The 18,142-nt window shown below is 37.1% G+C and overlaps 1 protein-coding gene and 1 long non-coding RNA gene across 5 annotated transcripts in view; one reads left to right on the forward strand and one right to left on the reverse strand.

The window, feature by feature from the left end:
* HBP1 (HMG-box transcription factor 1) overlaps window positions 1-18,142 on the reverse strand; it is a 44,989-nt gene that overhangs the window by 3,903 nt on the left and 22,944 nt on the right. For all 4 annotated transcript variants that reach the window (XM_032275702.1, XM_032275703.1, XM_032275705.1 and 1 more), the window contains exons 4-9: window positions 11,185-11,326; window positions 10,673-10,784; window positions 10,469-10,581; window positions 8,026-8,182; window positions 7,166-7,310; window positions 493-810 (exon numbers count right to left, since the gene is read on the reverse strand). In XM_032275702.1, the coding sequence (XP_032131593.1) occupies window positions 493-810; window positions 7,166-7,310; window positions 8,026-8,182; window positions 10,469-10,581; window positions 10,673-10,784; window positions 11,185-11,326 (987 nt within the window). The remainder of the gene's footprint in view (window positions 1-492; window positions 811-7,165; window positions 7,311-8,025; window positions 8,183-10,468; window positions 10,582-10,672; window positions 10,785-11,184; window positions 11,327-18,142) is intronic.
* LOC116549982 lies at window positions 1,916-10,960 on the forward strand. Its single transcript, XR_004268185.1, has 2 exons — window positions 1,916-4,591; window positions 4,905-10,960. It is a non-coding gene; the product is annotated as an uncharacterized LOC116549982 (long non-coding RNA).

The raw sequence follows: 18,142 nt of genomic DNA on the forward strand, positions 1-18,142 counted from the left end.
TTACCAACGTATCACATGGGAACAACGCCAAAATGCAAAAAAAAAAACAAAAAAAAAAACCAGATTTGGTCAGGCACTGTGGCTCACATCTGTAATCCCAGCACTTTGGGAGTGCTAAGAGTTGGGCGGATCACCTGAGGTCGGAGTTTGAGACCAGCATGGCCAACATGACGAAACCCTGTCTCTACTAAAAATACAAAAAAATTAGCCAGGTGCAGTGGTGGGCACCTGTAGTCCCAGCTACTTGGGAGGCTGAAGCAGGAGAAATCGCTTGAACCTGGAAGGCAGAGGTTGCAGTAAGCTGAGATCACACCACTGGACTCCAGCCTGGGTGACAGAGTGAGACTCCATCTCAAAAAAAAAAAGTGTCAGTCAACCTAACAAAGAGTTGAATAAAAACTATTCAAGAATAAGTTTACTTAACTATTCCACAGATACTATGAATTGCATTGAAGTATTATTTATTATAACCAGAATTATCACTATTTTTACCTGTTATCTTTCCCTGGATACATCTGAGTATATTCAACTCTGTATTTTTTGGCAAAAAGCATGAAGGCATTCATTGGTCTTTTGCACTTATTAGGAGAAGTGGCACTCACAGTCCCTGAGCTGTGGTTTTTGACAGCTTTAGCATACAAAGAATTGGAAGAGAGCTGTGATGATCCAGGTGAGCCACAGTTTTTACTGAATCCAGATCTTGCAAAGTCTTGACCACCAGGTCCTCCACAAGACAAAGATGCACGACGCTGACGAGCCATACTACTTAACACATAAACTGCCGAAGAATCCATAGGTGTGAAGTCATAGCTATAAAATTTTTAAAAAAAATTAATAAGATTTTAATTCCATTTAGAATTATCTGATTTCTAAAAGCAGGATTGTTAAAAAAAAAAAAAATCTTTTAACGTCTGATTGGAAATTTCAGTGCATTTCCCCAAGTATCATGTTACCAACACTAACAACTTTTGCCGCTGATAGTTGCTTATAAAATGAAATCTGTGTATGTGCTAAAATTAATTTTATAAAACCTTTGCAGATAATACAAAAGCTTAAAAAAAGACTGAACCCCCAAAGGAATGTGATAATCAGCACACTTTATTCATACCAAGTAACTCCTCCAAATACTATACAGCTTACTTATTCTTACTTTAAATTCATTTCCGGGCAAATTTGACAATATAATTTCTTGGCCTATAGGAACTCAGATCTAGAAAATTAAAACAGAGTGGCAGGCAACATACCAGGACTAAGGACTAAACAACTACAGAAAACAAAAGGTTGGGAAAGGGCAGTCAAAAGCTGTTAAATCCGGCTAAAGGAACATAAGGCCCGGCATGGTGGCTCACGCCTATAATCCCAACAGTTTGGGTGGCAGAGGGCAGGTGGATCACCTGAGGTCAGGAGTTTAAGACCAGCCTGCACAACACAGTAAAACCCCATCTCTACTAAAAATACAAAAATCAGTTGGGCGCAGTGGCTGGCTGAGGCAGGAGAACTGTTTGAACCCAGGAGACAGATCGCACAACTGCACTCCAGCTTGGGTGACTGACAGAGTGAGACTGCATCTCAAAAAAAAAAAAAAAAAAAATCAGTAAAATAAAGGAACTTAAAATGTCCAGTAATCTGGGTCATTTTTTTTTTTTTTAAGACGGAGTTTCACTCATGTTACCCAGGCTAGAGTGCAATGGCGCGATCTCGGCTCACCGCAACCTCCGCCTCCTGGGTTCAGGCAATTCTCCTGCCTCAGCCTCCTGAGTAGCTGGGATTACAGGCACGCCCCACCATGCCCAGCTAATTTTTTTGTACTTTTAGTAGAGACGGGGTTTCACCATGTTGACCAGGATGGTCTCGATCTCTTGACCTCGTGATCCACCCGCCTCGGCCTCCCAAAGTGCTGGGATTACAGGCTTGAGCCACCGCGCCCAGCCTGGGTCATTTGTTTAGGTAAACAGAGCCATACATTCATCAGTCTTCTGAAAGGCCATCCATACACTGTAACACAGCCTAATAACAGAGTTTGTTGTAAAAAAAAAAAAAAAAAAAAAAAACAACTGTCAGAAAAGGCTACCTTTTGTTCTGTATATTCAGTTTACATAGACGTGGAAATAAGCTATCCATACTATCCTCTCAGCTCCTCAACAGGCCTGCTTCAAGGGCATCATTCTCCCATCTTTCATATGAAGAAACAAGCTACGACAGGTAAGGTATTATTCACCCAGGGCCACACTGCTAGGATCCAAACCCAAATCTGTCCACCTTCAAAGCCCCAGGTTTCCTTACCAATAAATACTATGGCACCTCACTAAACTCAAGGTGAAGAAATAACTGAAAATATTAGTTGAAAAAGAGCTAATGCAGACCACAACCTAAAGATACACCAAATCAAAAGAATTCTCTTTTGTTCCAGCATTAACTCTATGTCTGCCTATAGTATTTTTCTATCTTCTTGGCAGGAAACCTTTCACTCACCTTCTAATCTGACCCTAGCTCCTTCCCTGAAAACAGAAATTCCGATAATACATCAAAATAGGTTAACATTAGCTACAGGAATACCAATTGCCTAAAGGTAAAACTTGCGATTACGAAATTCTAAAGATACATGGAAACAGCCAAATGAATAAGGGTGGTCCATGCCACTGACTACACACAGTAAATCTACCAATTATCAAGCACACAAATGTCTTTTTTCTCAAAGTACTGCATGAAGTAAATGTACTTAAAAACTATGACTCCAAAATTATCTAAAGAATGCTTAGCAACCAGTATTATGTCAGGAAAACAATATCTGCTTTCTAGGTTTGCAGCTTTTGTAAGCTATCTTAAGCCCCTCCCATACATAATTTAGAAAAATAGCAAACTTCAAGCACTGACATAAAATTACTCATCTCTAGTAATGGAAAATGATTACAGTTTAAAATACCAAAAGATACAGGGTAAGCTAATTACTAAAATTTGAAAACTCCACCATCTAGTGGCACAAATATAACTATCATCTACTTCCATTATGGATACAACTTAAATCAGTTTGAAATATTCAATCACAAAATTCAATGACTAAGTTATTACTGCAGCATTAATGATACAGAATATCTTTAAAAATAGCTTCATGTTTTGCTATATAGTACCTTAGGTTAAGCATTCATTCTCTTCATTAAAGCACCTGTACCCAAATGTGCCTTTCACATCTACTTTGTGTACATGCCATTCCTTAAGCTTAGAATGCCCCTTCCCACTTCACTGTCTAATCATTAGTCTTAATGGAATGGCAAACTCCACAATAATGTAGTGCCTATTAACCATGTCACATATATTAATTTAATCCTTCCAATATTACCCCATTTTACAGATTTTTTGTTTAAAAAGAGCCATAGAAATACTAATTTACTGAGGTTCCATAGCAAATCAACTGCAGAGCTAGGATTTGAATCCAGGCAGTTGAGATCGAGCTCACGTTCCTAACAGGCTACACTGCCTCTCAATCAGCATGTACGTTTACTGTATACATTTACCAATCCATTCCTTCTCTAGACTGGAAGTAGAGGCATGCCTATTCTTAACTCATTTTTAATCAATTCTGAATAACATAATAATGGAAAATTTTGAGTTCAAATCCCAGCTAGTAATAGAACCTTGGGCAAGTAAGTTAAATAAACCCTGTAGCCTCAGTTTACTTATCTGTGAAATAAATCTATGCTATGCAGTGGTGCAAAAAGGAACAATAAATGTAAGACCCAGGGCAGAGGCTGGCACAGTGTATTACACCATCAGGAGTATCTATTATTGTTGAAGTATCTTAGGTGAGTAGCTAGAGTACTAAATATGGTATCTTTGCAAGACATGGGCTTGAATCCTAATTCTGACACTAAACTGCCTTTGTTTTGGGCATGTTCCTTAACATCTCTCAACTTTACTTCTCTCTCTATAAAATGAAGATATCATCTACTAATAGTGTAATTAATATTAAATAAGTTAATATTATATACATAGTAGGCACTCCGTAAGTTTGTTAAATCATCAAATTACTTGAACAGAAAAGTCAACCTCAAAAAGTCAAAACTGACTTGTTTTAAACTTGCTTGAGGCCTGGAAGGTTGGCCTCAATTCTCAGTATTTCAGAACAAGCTGCTTACAACAGAACCTTGAATTGTGTATGAGAGCACATCAACTTATTGCTTACTTCTGATTCTTCCTGAGCTAGAAACTACTCACATGCACTCTGTAAATCATGACCTGAGAGTCTGCTTGGAGCAGTCCCTCTTGGACTTTTTCTTCTTCTTACCTCTTTCTCTTCTTGCCCTCCCTGAGGCCAGGCATCATCTCCCTTTACCAATCCAATCCACAATAAAAATATAGTCACTTTCAGCTTCTCAGTTTTTTCCTGGTTTCTCCATGATGATACTCCCCATTTCCACTCATTTGCAGAATGGGTGTTACTGCTGTTATATTGCAGTCACTCAACAGTAAAATAAGTCCAATGACTAAAGTCATCTTAGGGGTGATTATTATTCAGTGGGATCAAATAAGAATTTGCTATCTCAGAAAAACAACATTTAGGCAGGCAAGTTTTATCTTCTGCTTTAAAAAAGTCGTCTTGAGCCGGGCGCGGTGGCTCACGCCTGTAATCCCAGCACTTTGGGAGGCCGAGGCGGGTGGATCACAAGGTCAAGAGATCAAGACCATCCTGGTCAACATGGTGAAACCCCGTCTCTACTAAAAATACAAAAAATTAGCTGGGCATGGTGGTGCGTGCCTGTAATCCCAGCTACTCAGGAGGCTGAGGCAGGAGAATTGCCTGAACCCAGGAGGCGGAGGTTGCGGTGAGCCGAGATCGCGCCATTGCACTCCAGCCTGGGAAAAAAAGAGCAAAACCCCGTCTCAAAAAAAAAAAAAAAAAAAAAAAGTCGTCTTGGTATGCAATAATATATAAAAATTACATATATATTTAATGAAGCATACAAATAAGTGAACCCACAATCCAAATTAAGAATATTTCTAGTATCAAAGTTTCATATTTGCCACTCCCAGAAATAACCACTCTCCTGAATGTTTATCATTCATTTTTTCCATAATTTTATTATGAAAATATTACTCATAAACACAACATATAAGTACCATAGTAGTGTTATATTATCTTTCTTAATATTTAAGGTACAATATTTCACTATGCAGAAATGACTGCTATCCTTTCAAAAGTCTGCTTACAAGCTTGGCCCTTGACTAATACCTATAACTTGGGATTCTGAGGAGTCCCATCATGCCCACAACTGAGAAGAGTAGCTTACTGTGCCTAAACTGGATATACAAACAACACAATTTACTCTAAATGCCTACTTTCCTTTTGGAAGTTTGGATTTTGTTATGTGGCAGGCAGAAGAAACCTATGTGACCAGCTGCACCTAACAGGCCTCACTGGGAGATGACATTTCATATATGTTGTCACAGTTCACTGCTGAAGGAATAAAACATGCCCCTAATTCCACTGGGAGAGGATCCCTGGAAGCCTGGCTTCCTCCATACTTAACCCCACATCTTCTCCCTCTCCTGATTTTGCTTTGTATTAACATCTTTTTGCCATAATAAATCATAGCCATGAGCACAACTATGTGCTGAGTCTTGTGAATTCTCTAAGCAAATCATCAAACCTGGGGGCTAGTCTTTCGGGACCCCCGACATATTTCATGTATATTACGTACCATATGTAAGGGTTATTTTATTTGATATATTTCTAAGGAACATGATTCCAGAAAACAGAATATACTGCATATTTCTAAGACTTATTTTTACTTAACATTTTTAAAAAATTGATCCATGTTTTAAAGTGTATAGCCAAGGTTCATTCATTTTGCACTAATTCCACTGTATGATTATGTCACAATTCATGGAGTCACTCTCCAGTTAAAAAGTATTAATACTGTTTCTACATTTTTGCTATCATGAGCAATACGGCTACAAATTTATTTGCACATCTCCTTAAGCATGACTACAAGAATTTACTTCTCAAGGATATATATAAAAGAGGAATGAAATTGCTGATATTCACCTCTACAAGATAAAGCCAAATTATTTTCCATAATTTTTCTATCAGGTTACAGTTGCACCAAAACATAGGTATTATCACTGATCTACATATCCTAAGTATCAGTACTTAAAATTTTGACTCATTTTTCTAGTTTTTCAAAAGAGTGTAATGAGGGATGTACTCAAACAGCATTAAGAGTATAAGCTTGTAGACATTTATTCAGCATGTGGCTTGTGTCAGGCTCTATGTGATTTGCTTTTTTAATAACAGTTTCACTCATCCTCATAATATATAAAATATATTAAGTTGAAATAAAACCTACAGGCCAGCAGGAATTCTTGAGAATTTTCTACTTAGTGCCCGTACATGCCTATGGATTTGATAAGTATCTTAAAGAAAGAATGAGTCTTTAAATCCCAGGTATCTACACACAAGACTTTCTCTAGGTTCCTTCTAGGAGTAGGGTGACCAATTGTTCCAGTTTGTCTAGGACTGAGGGGTTTCCTGAAAGTTGAACTTTCAGTCCAAAATAGGAAAGTCCCATATAAATGAAAATAGTTGGCCAACCTTCTGGAATCAGTACACATGGGTTCTTGTCCTATTCTGCCACTTACTAGCTATGTGTTCTCAGGAATAACCACTTCCCTCTCTAAGCCTTTCTAAATATCAAGTTTGGGTTAAAATATTGCAACTAGTGCTCTTGGTCATGACTATTAAACAATGATACAGTTAACTATTATATCAAGAAAAATACAGTTAACTACAAAAAACACAAGAGATTTGTAAGCTGTTTAAAAACAACTGGACAGATACCACAACTTTTAAAATGTAACTAGGAAAGCTGAACAATTAAATGCTTTGTCATATAACTTGTGATATTCTTCCTAATCCAATCTTAAATGTTTTAAAAACTCAATTGTCCTATATGACAACTATATGCAAAACTCTCTATTAACTATTATACTTTAATTACCTAATATGTTTTCATTTAATCATACATACTTTCCTCTAAATAATTCTTTTATAATTCTCAAATCTTCAAAGATTGAACTTCCTAAATACCTGATTTAGCAATCATTAAGGAAATGAGGGGTAAACTTTAACGGGGGAAAAAAAAAAAGGAAAGAATTAATCCAATATTACCTTTTAAATGTATCAAAAACACCTGAATCATCAAAATTAATGGCATCGGGGTGTCCAGGAGGTAGACATACATCGCCAATATGAACTTCACAACATGGAATCCCATGCTGTACCACAGTCAAGCTTGGATAAAATGATGACCAACCTAAAGTTAAACAATGTTGCATAAAGGATGAGGACTCACAGAAAGAACCCTTAATTACTTTAGAACAGACATATTATTTCTCTAAGTTAAAAAGTTACTGCTAAGTCCCAAGAGACACTCTAACACAAGTCACATAACTTTACAATAAAGAAGTACTAGATTAAATACTTCCTTTCAGCAACATAAAAACCTTCCAAAACTAGCTTACAATTCAGCATTTCGTTATATATACATGTATCTCCTTTATCGATCAGCACTTCCATCAGTTTACAAGACAGTAAGTGATAAAGATGACTAAGACCATGAAATAGTCTCTGAATTATTAAATTATGTTTAGCATAGTGTTACTGTAATAAGGCTCTGAAGACTGATTCAGGTTTATATCATATTTGGTAACTCTTAATAAAAATGTGATTACTAGATCACTACACATTCCCCAAACTATACCAAGATAATAGAAAGCTTATTACAGTATGCTACATGAACCTAAAAATTTCTCATACTCAAAGGAAATAGAGTTCCACCTGACTACTGCTAAGATACTTAAGCACCATTAGGTATTATTATAAGCATTGTCTATGGTAGTTTTTCATTTAGTTGAAAGACGTTTTCCCCTCAAATTATTTTTTCTTAATCATTAAAGCTGCAGTCATAATTAGAGATTTAAGAAGCTTTGTTTAAAAAAAAATTACTACAAATGCAATTGAAGCCCTACCTTTATTTTTAACATAGAAAGGGTGGTCCAGCTTACACTCTACGGTAAGTAAACCATCTTCTACTGTACCAGGATCAAAAGTCAACTTCAGTACAGACTCGCCAAATGATACACTTTCTTCATGTGATAACAACTTTAGACCATCAGAACCATAGCCCTGAAAATATATGCATAGCATGAATGAATTGGAAATGTTCAATTCAAAACACTGTGAAGTTGCCATTACATGTAAGACTTTGTGGAAAAGGTAAAAGTAACCAAGATGGGATCATCCCTACTGTTTAAGAGCTCTTAACCCAGTAGTGAAGAAAGACAGATATATATATATATAACTAGACTGGAATAAGCCCTTTCACTCAAGTATAAATAATGGTGTTGCAGTTTAATAAAGAGTTATTAATTCCAAAAGAGCGAGATTAAGAAGGGATTTTCAATTCCAACTGGAACTGAGATTTAAAAGAAGAATGCAACTGAGAAAGATAGAAGGACGTGCCTTGCACCAAGAAATTTTTAATTAACACCTTCTCTGAGAAGTGCTGGGTATTTGCTAAAAATACAAAGTGAGTTCAGATATGGGGCAAATAAAGCTAATAAAGAGAGGCCAGTTAACTAACAGGCTCTTAAAGGCAGGCAAAGTAATTACACTTTTCCCTAAGAAGGTATTGGGAAATCAAAGTGTTTTTATCCGTATGACTGTCAATGTTTAAGATGATGGTAAGTAAGAAGACTCTACAGAAGAGATCTCATATTCAATTACTTGAGGATATGAGAGAGATCCATTATAGATCTGAACTGACAAATGCAATGGTAACAGAACCAGACTAATTTAAATTCAATGAATATTGAGCATTTAACACATGCCACATGAGAGAATCTGAAAATACAAACATTAACAAACATGATCCTTACCCTTACATTCATAGAAAAATGGAGACAAACATGCCAAAAGCTAGCTAGAGTATCCAATCATAATTACACTAATACATGAACATGGTAATGAATAAGAAAGAAGGATGACTTAAGTCTTTATAGAATTAGAATCAAATGACTATAAGTAAAGGGAAGAAATGGAATAGTAAAAGACAACTTCATGATTTTGAATATGGTAATCAAGAAGGATGATCACAGTAACTTTAAAAGAATAGGTGAAAAGCCAAGAAGAGGACCAAAAAGGTGAGGGCAGTTTTAGTCACACTAAGTTTCGTTCAAATAACTGATTGATATTCATGTAGAAATGTCTAACATGCAGCTGAAAATGAACAGGTGAAGGCTACAGACATAGACTGGCAAATAAGGAAATTACAAAATCTTCTAATTCTCAGGGATACAGGAGACCTTAAAACTAATGTAATCCAATCCCATTTTTGGGAAGCCAATATTCAGAGGGGTTAACAATCTGCCTAAGATCAGTAACACAGATAATTGCTGGAGGAGCTGTAAAGTGAGTCCAGGTTTCCTGACTTCAGGTCCAGAGTGCTTTCCACAGGACATGATGGAGGTGCTGCTGACACCATCTGGAGAGAGGAACTGGTGAACAAAGTGAAGAGGGGCAGAATCTTGTATAATATTCAGCATTAGGGGCAGACGAGTATCCAGCATAAAAGACTGGGAATCAGGATGCTGCCATGCTACACAAATCAAGGGAACATAATATCAGGAACTAACCCAATGTGTCAAATGTTGTATAGATGTCAAACAGAACAAACAAAGTCTCTTGTCCTAGAAATCAGAATAAAGGTAGTAACCTTTGAGACAATTTTAGTAGAGCAGTAAAGGCCAAAGTTAGACTACTGTGAACTTCACTAACATGAAGAGTAACAGTAAGGGGAGGACACTGAAGGCAGCCAAGACAAGACAGTTTTTCCCAAGAGACTTAATAGTGAGACACGGCAGGATCAAAAACAGAATATATTTAAGCACACTTCACATGCCCATTTTCTTGCCTACAGAAGACATGCAGAAATTAAAGATTTCAAGTGAAAGGTATCAACTTTATCCTAATACTGCTCACTACTGCTTTTGCTTATCAACTTAGAAAATGCTAGTTTTAAGTAACTTAATATAACTTATATAAAGTAACTTAATATAATTGGCTGTCAATAATCTATAGGGGAATTAATCACTTTGTAGATAACCTAAGGCCAGGCTATGATTAGTTTATTTCTTCATTACATGTTTTTGATACCAGTTTTCCCCAATCTAAAGTGTATAAAACACAAAGAAGCAGTTAAGAAATACACTATTTCCCATCCAAGAAAGCATGGTAGTAAAGTCAGCCTAAAATCACTGCTCCTCCCCATCAGACTAAGCAGTGAGTAGTCACAAAAATGCTCTACCTAAAATGTAAGATGTCATATGAATATGAAAGTAAATGGAGAATATTTCTGTAGATTAATAATAAATCTTGTTTCATGTTGAAAGATTTTAAGAAATTTAAATCAACCTTGTGAACGCCCATTTGAAGATCTTCCTCATTATCACAGCCTTCAGCTCTAGCAAAATCTTCAACATCTTGCCATTCCTTATTGCTTCCCTTATGAAAGCACAGTCGTGTGCCTACGGTTTAGGTAGAAAAAAAAATATTAGACGTGTGTCTGTGCAACACAAGTAAGCTGTAAAAAATACAAGTTTTTTGTTTTGTTTTTACCTTTCAAAAAACAGTGCCAGACAGTTGAAGGCCAGGAATTGCACCATCCCAAATCATCATCATCTGACAGGGAGGACATGCAGAAAATGCCAGATTCTGACTCACTATTTGCCTATGGAGAAAAATATTATCAACTTTCATTTGTTTTCAAATATATCTCTTAATACCTGTTTTTATCCAAGTCTTTAGGCCCATGCTTATAGGTGGATAACTTCATAATTCTAAAGTTAGGAACAATACAGTGCGTTCAAAAACTGAAGTTTTTGTCAGGCTCTGGGATAATTTGCTAAAAAAACAAAAAAGTACGCACACACACACAAAGTTTTTGGAAGCTTTAGTTATATGCACATTCCCATTCATAATAAACTTTCTTAACAGATAATAGAGCTGTCTATAAAATCAAATCCAGATCACTAACAGACCAGTGAGACTTACTATTTCCTAGGGGGAAAGTTAATGTATTTCAACTGTTGTGCCAATTTTGTAAACTTTAATCTCACAAATAAACTTACCCTTTCATGTCTTACTGGTGTTTCCTCCTTCCAGTGGTGATGAGGGAAGGCTGGCTCACTCTTCGAAGAAGAGGACACTGGTGGAGGGCGTGCATAGGAATGTAAACTTTTGCTAGTGGCTATGATGTGTACAGGAGATGATCTAAAATAAAGCAACAGTTTCAACCATAAGCATAGGTCCTTAAAGTAGATCTTTCCTGTTGATGAAAGAACTTCATATTTAAAATGGTAATGTTATTACACTGAACACAATCATGGTAAACACTAGTAAATACAGTAAGATTTCATAATTGTAGTCCTTAATTCCTTATCCAAACCCTCCTCACACATTTTAGACATCATTTTTTCAGATTTGATAATATAAATTGTGACTGTTTCATTTATGTATCCCATTCATTTTTCCATCAATATATATATACATGTGTATATTTCATTTGTGAATGATATACCCCTTTATGGAGGGCTCCATATCCATTTCTTTCTTCTACTTTGATGTACTCAGTAAGTCTCAGCATGAAGCATGCAAGCTTAATGTAACCAATGCTGAACTTTTTATATGCCAACCACATATCATCAGTGGGCAGATACAAAGAATTACCTTAAGCAAAAATGCTTAAACGTTTTAGACCAGAAAGCAGCCTATCTGCCCTCCATGTAAATGGACATTCTTGTTTTCTAATACAAATTTGCTGAAAAGCAACTAAATATAAGGTCTAGTTATCTTTTCCCCACAAGGATCACCTTAGAAAAACACTTCATCGCTTCCCCTCTCTTCTCCTCCTCAAAAGTCTCTTTACCAGGCAATGCTCCCTGTAGATTATATGGAGCTCCCGGGAGCATACCCCGATCCTTCCCTCACGAACAGACCAGATATTCATGTGTAGGGTAAAACAAGCCTATAAAGGATGATTAATGATGTGTATGGACTCAGCAGTCTCGAAAGGAGGCAGAGAGGAAGACAGTCAGGTGGAGGAGGGAAAACCATCTGAAACTCAGGTCCCAAATCAGGATAATTGCCTGAGATGCCAAATAGAGATCTGGTCCTTAACAGAAAAAGTTTATGCATGTCTCTACTAATACTCTTTTTAAAAAGGGCAGGAGAGACATCGTTCCAATTTTTCCCTTATTTCCTGAGAAATTTTATTAGCCTTTCAATGTCTACTTTATCCTCATTAACATTTCTTCATTTTACCTTTCCAGAAATTACTTTTAAATAAGGATCTATACTTTGCTTCCATTTTCTTATCACTCCTTAAATAAAAAGGACCTCAGGTTTCCATGCATTTTAGCATACTCTCCAATCAATTTTGGATTTCAAATTATATGCTGAATGTTTCATCTTTTGCCCCAAAACTGCCCATCCTGTTATTACACATTTAAACATATATTAAGTATTAGAGTGGCTAAACTGCTAAAGATTCCTTTTGTTCATCGCTGACTTCATGACCAATTTTTAAAAGTTTTATCAGTTCTTCTGTTTAACCATTTAAAACAGAAGTAACGAAAAGTAAAAATAAACAAAAAGGAAGGAACAATGTAATATGCTAAAATGTATATGGCCTAAACATTGTGTGAAAATTAACATGCCAAACATGTCTGAACACTAACAGCATCAGTTTCTTCATCCCTCTGTCTATGCAGGGGTAATATAAATTTTACCTGTCCTCAACTCGTTAACTATACAGTTAAGACTTCAGATATCCAAAGCTCAGTAACACAGTTTAACATCCAACAAGAAGTTGCATGAGCAGACAGTGTTAGGAGGCAGGCCAGACAGCAGAGCATTACTCAAAATGCTGGATGGAATAATACATCCTCAGAGAGATACTCCCTTCCTTGTATCTTATGTCTTTATTTACACTGATTTTCTTCCAAAGGGTTTACTCACTTTCCATGAACTATATTACTAGTCCTATGATTCTGCTATAAAAAGTGAAAAAAAAAAAACTATTATCGCTAGAGAAATAAAAAAAACTAATAGTTAAATCAGATTTGTTGTTTTAAAAAATATAAATCATTTTTAGTTTTTTGACTATTAAGATTATAATGAAAACTAGGACTATAAAGGAAATAACTCTGAAAGCAAGTTTTATTTCCTGTGGAAATGAACACAAAATTAAACTGAAATTAGCTAAATTGAATTTGCTCTAGTAAAGATCAATATCCTGCTAAATATAAGAAAAGCAGGACCCGGGATCCAAGATGGCTGTTTAGGAACACCTCAGGATTGCAGCTCCCAGTCAAAGTGCAGAGGCTGCTGCAAGTGATCCCCAGGCAAGCAGGGCCTGGAGTGGACCTCAGCAGACCTACAGCAGAGGGCCCAGACTGTCAGAAGGAAAACCAAGGAACAGAAATAACCTCATCATCAACAAACAGAACGTCCACTCAGAGACCCAATCTGAAAGCCAGCAACTACAAAGACGACAGGTGGATAAATCCAAAAAGATGGGAAGAAACCAGCGCAAAAAGGATGAAAACACCCGAAACCAGAACACCTCTCCTCCTAAAAGGGATCACAACTCCTCGCCAGCAAGGGAACAAGGTTGGATGGAGAACGAGTGTGATGAAATGACAGAATCAGACTTCAGAAGGTGGGTAGTAAGAAACTTCTATGAACTAAAAGAACATGTTCTAACCCAATGCAAAGAAGCTAAGAACCTTGAAAAAAGATTTGACGAAATGCTAATGAGAATGGACAAAATAGAAAGGAATATAAGTGAATTGATGGAGCTGAAAAACACAACACGAGAACTTTGCGAAGCATGCACAAGTATCAACAGCCGAATTGACCAAGCAGAAGAAAGGATATCAGAGGTCGAAGATCAACTCAATGAAATAAAACGGGAAGGCAAGACTGGAGAAAAAAGGGTAAAAAGGAATGAACAAAGTCTCCAAGAAATGTGGGACTATGTGAAAAGACCTAATTTACATTTGATAGGTGTACCTGAATGCGACGAAGAGAATGAATCCAAGCTGGAAAATACTCTTCAGGATATTATCCAGGAAAACTTCCCCAACCTAGCAAGGCAGGCAAACATTCAAGTCCAGGAAATACAGAGAACACCACAAAGATATTCGTCAAGAAGAGCAACCCCAAGGCACATAATCTCAGATTCACCAGGGTTGAAATGAAGGAGAAAATACTGAGGGCAGCCAGAGAGAAAGGTCGGGTTACCCACAAAGGGAAGCCCATCAGACTCATAGCAGATCTCTCAGCAGAAACCCTACAAGCCAGAAGAGAGTGGGGGCCAATATTCAACATCCTTAAAAAAAGAACTTTCAACCCAGAATCTCCTATCCAGCCAAACTAAGCTTCATAAGTGAAGGAAAAATAAAATCCTTTGTGAATATGCAAGTACTCAGAGATTTCGTCACCACCAGGCCAGCTTTACAAGAGTTCCTGAAAGAGGCTCTACACATATAAAGGAACAACCAGTACCAGCCACTCCAAAAACATGCCAAATGGTAAAGAGAATCAACACAATGAAGAATCTGCATCAACTAATGGGCAAAACAGCCAGCTAGCACCAAAATGGCAGTATCAAATTCACACATAACAATATTAACCCTAAATGTAAATGGACTAAATGCCCCAATCAAAAGACACAGACTGGCAAATTGGATAAAAATCCAAAACCCATCAGTGTGCTGTATCCAGGAAACCCATCTCACATGCAAGGATACACAAAGGCTCAAAATAAAGGGATGGGGGAAGATTTACCAAGCAAATGGAGAGCAAAAAAAAAGCAGGAGTTGCAATTCTCATCTCTGATAAATTAAGACTTTAAAGCAACAAACATCAAAAGAGACAAAGAAGGACATTACATAATGGTAAAAGGATCAGTGCAACAAGAAGAGCTAACGATCCTAAATATATATGCACCCAATACAGGAGCACCCAGATACATAAGGCAAGCTCTTAATGACTTACAGGGAGACTTAAGACTCCCACACAATTATAATGGAGACTTTAACACCCCATTGTCAATATTAGATCAACGAAACAGAAAATTAACAAGGATATCCAGGACCTGAACTCAGACCTGGACCAAGCAAACCTAACTGACACTTAGAGAACTCTCCACCCCAAATCCACAGAATATACATTCTTCTCAGCACCACATCACACCTACTCTAAAATGACCACATAATTGGGAGTAAATCACTCCTCAGTAAATGCAAAAGAACGGAAATCGTAACAGTCTCTCAGACCACAGTGCAATCAAGTTAGAACTCAGAATTCAAAAACTAACCCATAACCACACAGCTTCATGCAAACTGAACAACTTGCTCTTGAATGTTGACTGGATAAACAATGAAATGAAGACAGAAATAAAGATGTTCTTCGAAACCAACAAGAATGAAGACACAACATACCAGAATCTCTGGGACACATTTAAAGCAGTCTCTAGAGGAAAATATATAGCAATAAGTGCCCACATGAGAAGCATGGAGAGATCAAAAATTGACACCCTATCGTCAAAATTGAAAGAGCTGGAGGTGTAAGATCAAAAAAACCCAAAGTCTAGCAGAAGACAAGAAATAGCTAAGATGAGAGCAGAACTGAAGGAGATAGACACACAAAAAACCCTTCAAAAAATCAGTAAATCCACGAGCTGGTTTTTTAAAGATCAACAAAATAGACCACTAGGCAGATTAATAAAAAAGAAAAAAGAGAATAACCAAATTGATGCAATAAAAAACGATAAAGGGGATATCACCACAGATTCCACAGAAATTCAAACCATCATCAGAGATTATTACAAACAACTCTATGCACATAAAGTAATAAACCTGGAAGAAATGGATAAATTCCTGGACACTTGCCTCCTCCCAAGACTAAACCAGGAAGATGCCGAAACCCTGAACAGACCCATAACAACGTCTGAAGTTGACGCAGCAATTAAGAGCTTACCACCCAAAAAAAGCCCAGGTCCAGACGGGTTCACAGCCGAATTCTACCAGACATACAAAGAGGAGTTGGTACTATTCCTTCTGAAACTATTCCAAACAACCCAAAAAGAGGGAATTCTTCCCAAATCATTTTATGAGACCAACATCATCCTGATTCCAAAACCCGGCAGAGGCTGAACAAGAAAAGAAAACTTCAGGCCAATATCCATGATGAACATAGATGCAAAAATCTTCAATAAAATACTGACAAGCCGATAGCAGCAGCACATCAAAAAAAGCTTATTCACCATGATCAAGTAGGCTTCATCTCAGGGATGCAAGGCTGGTTCAACATACGCAAGTCTATAAACGTAATTGAACACATAAACAGAACCAAAGACAAAAACCACATGATTATCTCAATTGATGCAGAGAAGGCCTTTGACAAAATTCAACAGCCCTTTATGCTAAAAACACTCAATAAGCTAGGTATTGATGGAACGTATCTCAAAATAATAAAAGCTATTTACGACAAACCAACAGCCAATATCACACTGAATGGGCAAAAACTTGAAGCATTCCCCTTGAAATCTGGCACTAGACAAGGATGCCCTCTCTCACCACTCCTATTCAATATAGTACTAGAAGTTCTAGCCAGAGCAATCAGGCAAGAAAAAGAAATAAAGGGCATTCAAATAGGAAAGGAGGAAGTCAAATTGTCTCTATTTGCAGACGACATGATTGTATATCTACAAGACCCCATCGTCTCAGCCCAAAAGCTCCTGAAACTGATAAGCAACTTGAGCAAAGTCTCAGGATACAAAATCAATGTGCAAAAATCACATGCATTCCTACACAACCAGTAACAGACTTAAAGAGAGCCAAATCAAGAACGAACTTCCATTCACAATTGCCACAAAAAGAATAAAATACCTGGGAATACAACTAACAAAGAACGTAAAGGACCTCTTCAAGGAGGACTACAAACCACTGCTCAACGAAATAAAAGAGGACACAAACAGATGGAGAAACATTCCATGTTCATGGTTAGGAAGAATCAAAATCGTGAAAATGGCCATACTGCCCAAAGTAATTTACAGATTCAATGCTATCCCCACCAAGCTACCAATGACCTTCTTCACAGAACTGGAAAAAACCACCTTAAACTTCATATGGAACCAAAAGAGAGCCCACATAGCCAAGTCAATTCTAAGCCAAGTCAATTCTAAGCATCACACTACTGGACTTCAAACTATACTACAAGCCTACAGTAATCAAAACAGCATGGTACTGGTACCAAAACAGAGATATAGACCAATGGAACAGAACAGAGGTTTTGGAGGCAACACAACATATCTACAACCATCTGATCTTTGACAAACCTGACAAAAACAAGCAATGGGGAAAGGATTCCCTGTTTAATAAATGGTGTTGGGAAAACTGGCTAGCCATGTGCAGAAAGCAGAAACTGGACCCCTTCGTGACACCTTACACTAAAATTAACTACAGATGGATTAAAGACTTAAACATAAGACCTAACATGATAAAAACCCTAGAAGAAAATCTAGGCAAAACCATTCAGGACATAAGTGTAGGCAAGGACTTCATGACCAAAACACCAAAAGCATTGACAACAAAAGCCAAAATAGACAAATGGGACCTAATCAAACTCCACAGCTTCTGCACGGCAAAAGAAACAGTCATTAGAGTGAATTGGCAACCAACAAAATGGGAAAAAATTTTTGCAGTTTACCCATCTGACAAAGGGCTGACATCCAGAAGTTACAAAGGACTAAAACAGATTTACAAGAAAAAAACAAACAAGCCCATTCAAAAGTGGGCAAAGGATATGAACAGATACTTTACAAAAGAAGACATACATGAGGCCAACAGACATATGAAAAAATGCTCAGCATCACTGGTCATCAGAGAAATGCCAATCAAAACAACACTGAGATACCATCTCACGCCAGTTAGAATGGCGATCATTAAAAATCTGGAGACAACATATGCTGGAGAGGATGTGGAGAAATAGGAACACTTTTACACTGTTGGTGGGAGTATA

The sequence above is a fragment of the Sapajus apella genome, unplaced genomic scaffold (assembly GCF_009761245.1).
Source record: "Sapajus apella isolate SASKATOON/1434 unplaced genomic scaffold, GSC_monkey_1.0 scaffold7, whole genome shotgun sequence".
Taxonomy (NCBI): domain Eukaryota; kingdom Metazoa; phylum Chordata; class Mammalia; order Primates; family Cebidae; genus Sapajus; species Sapajus apella.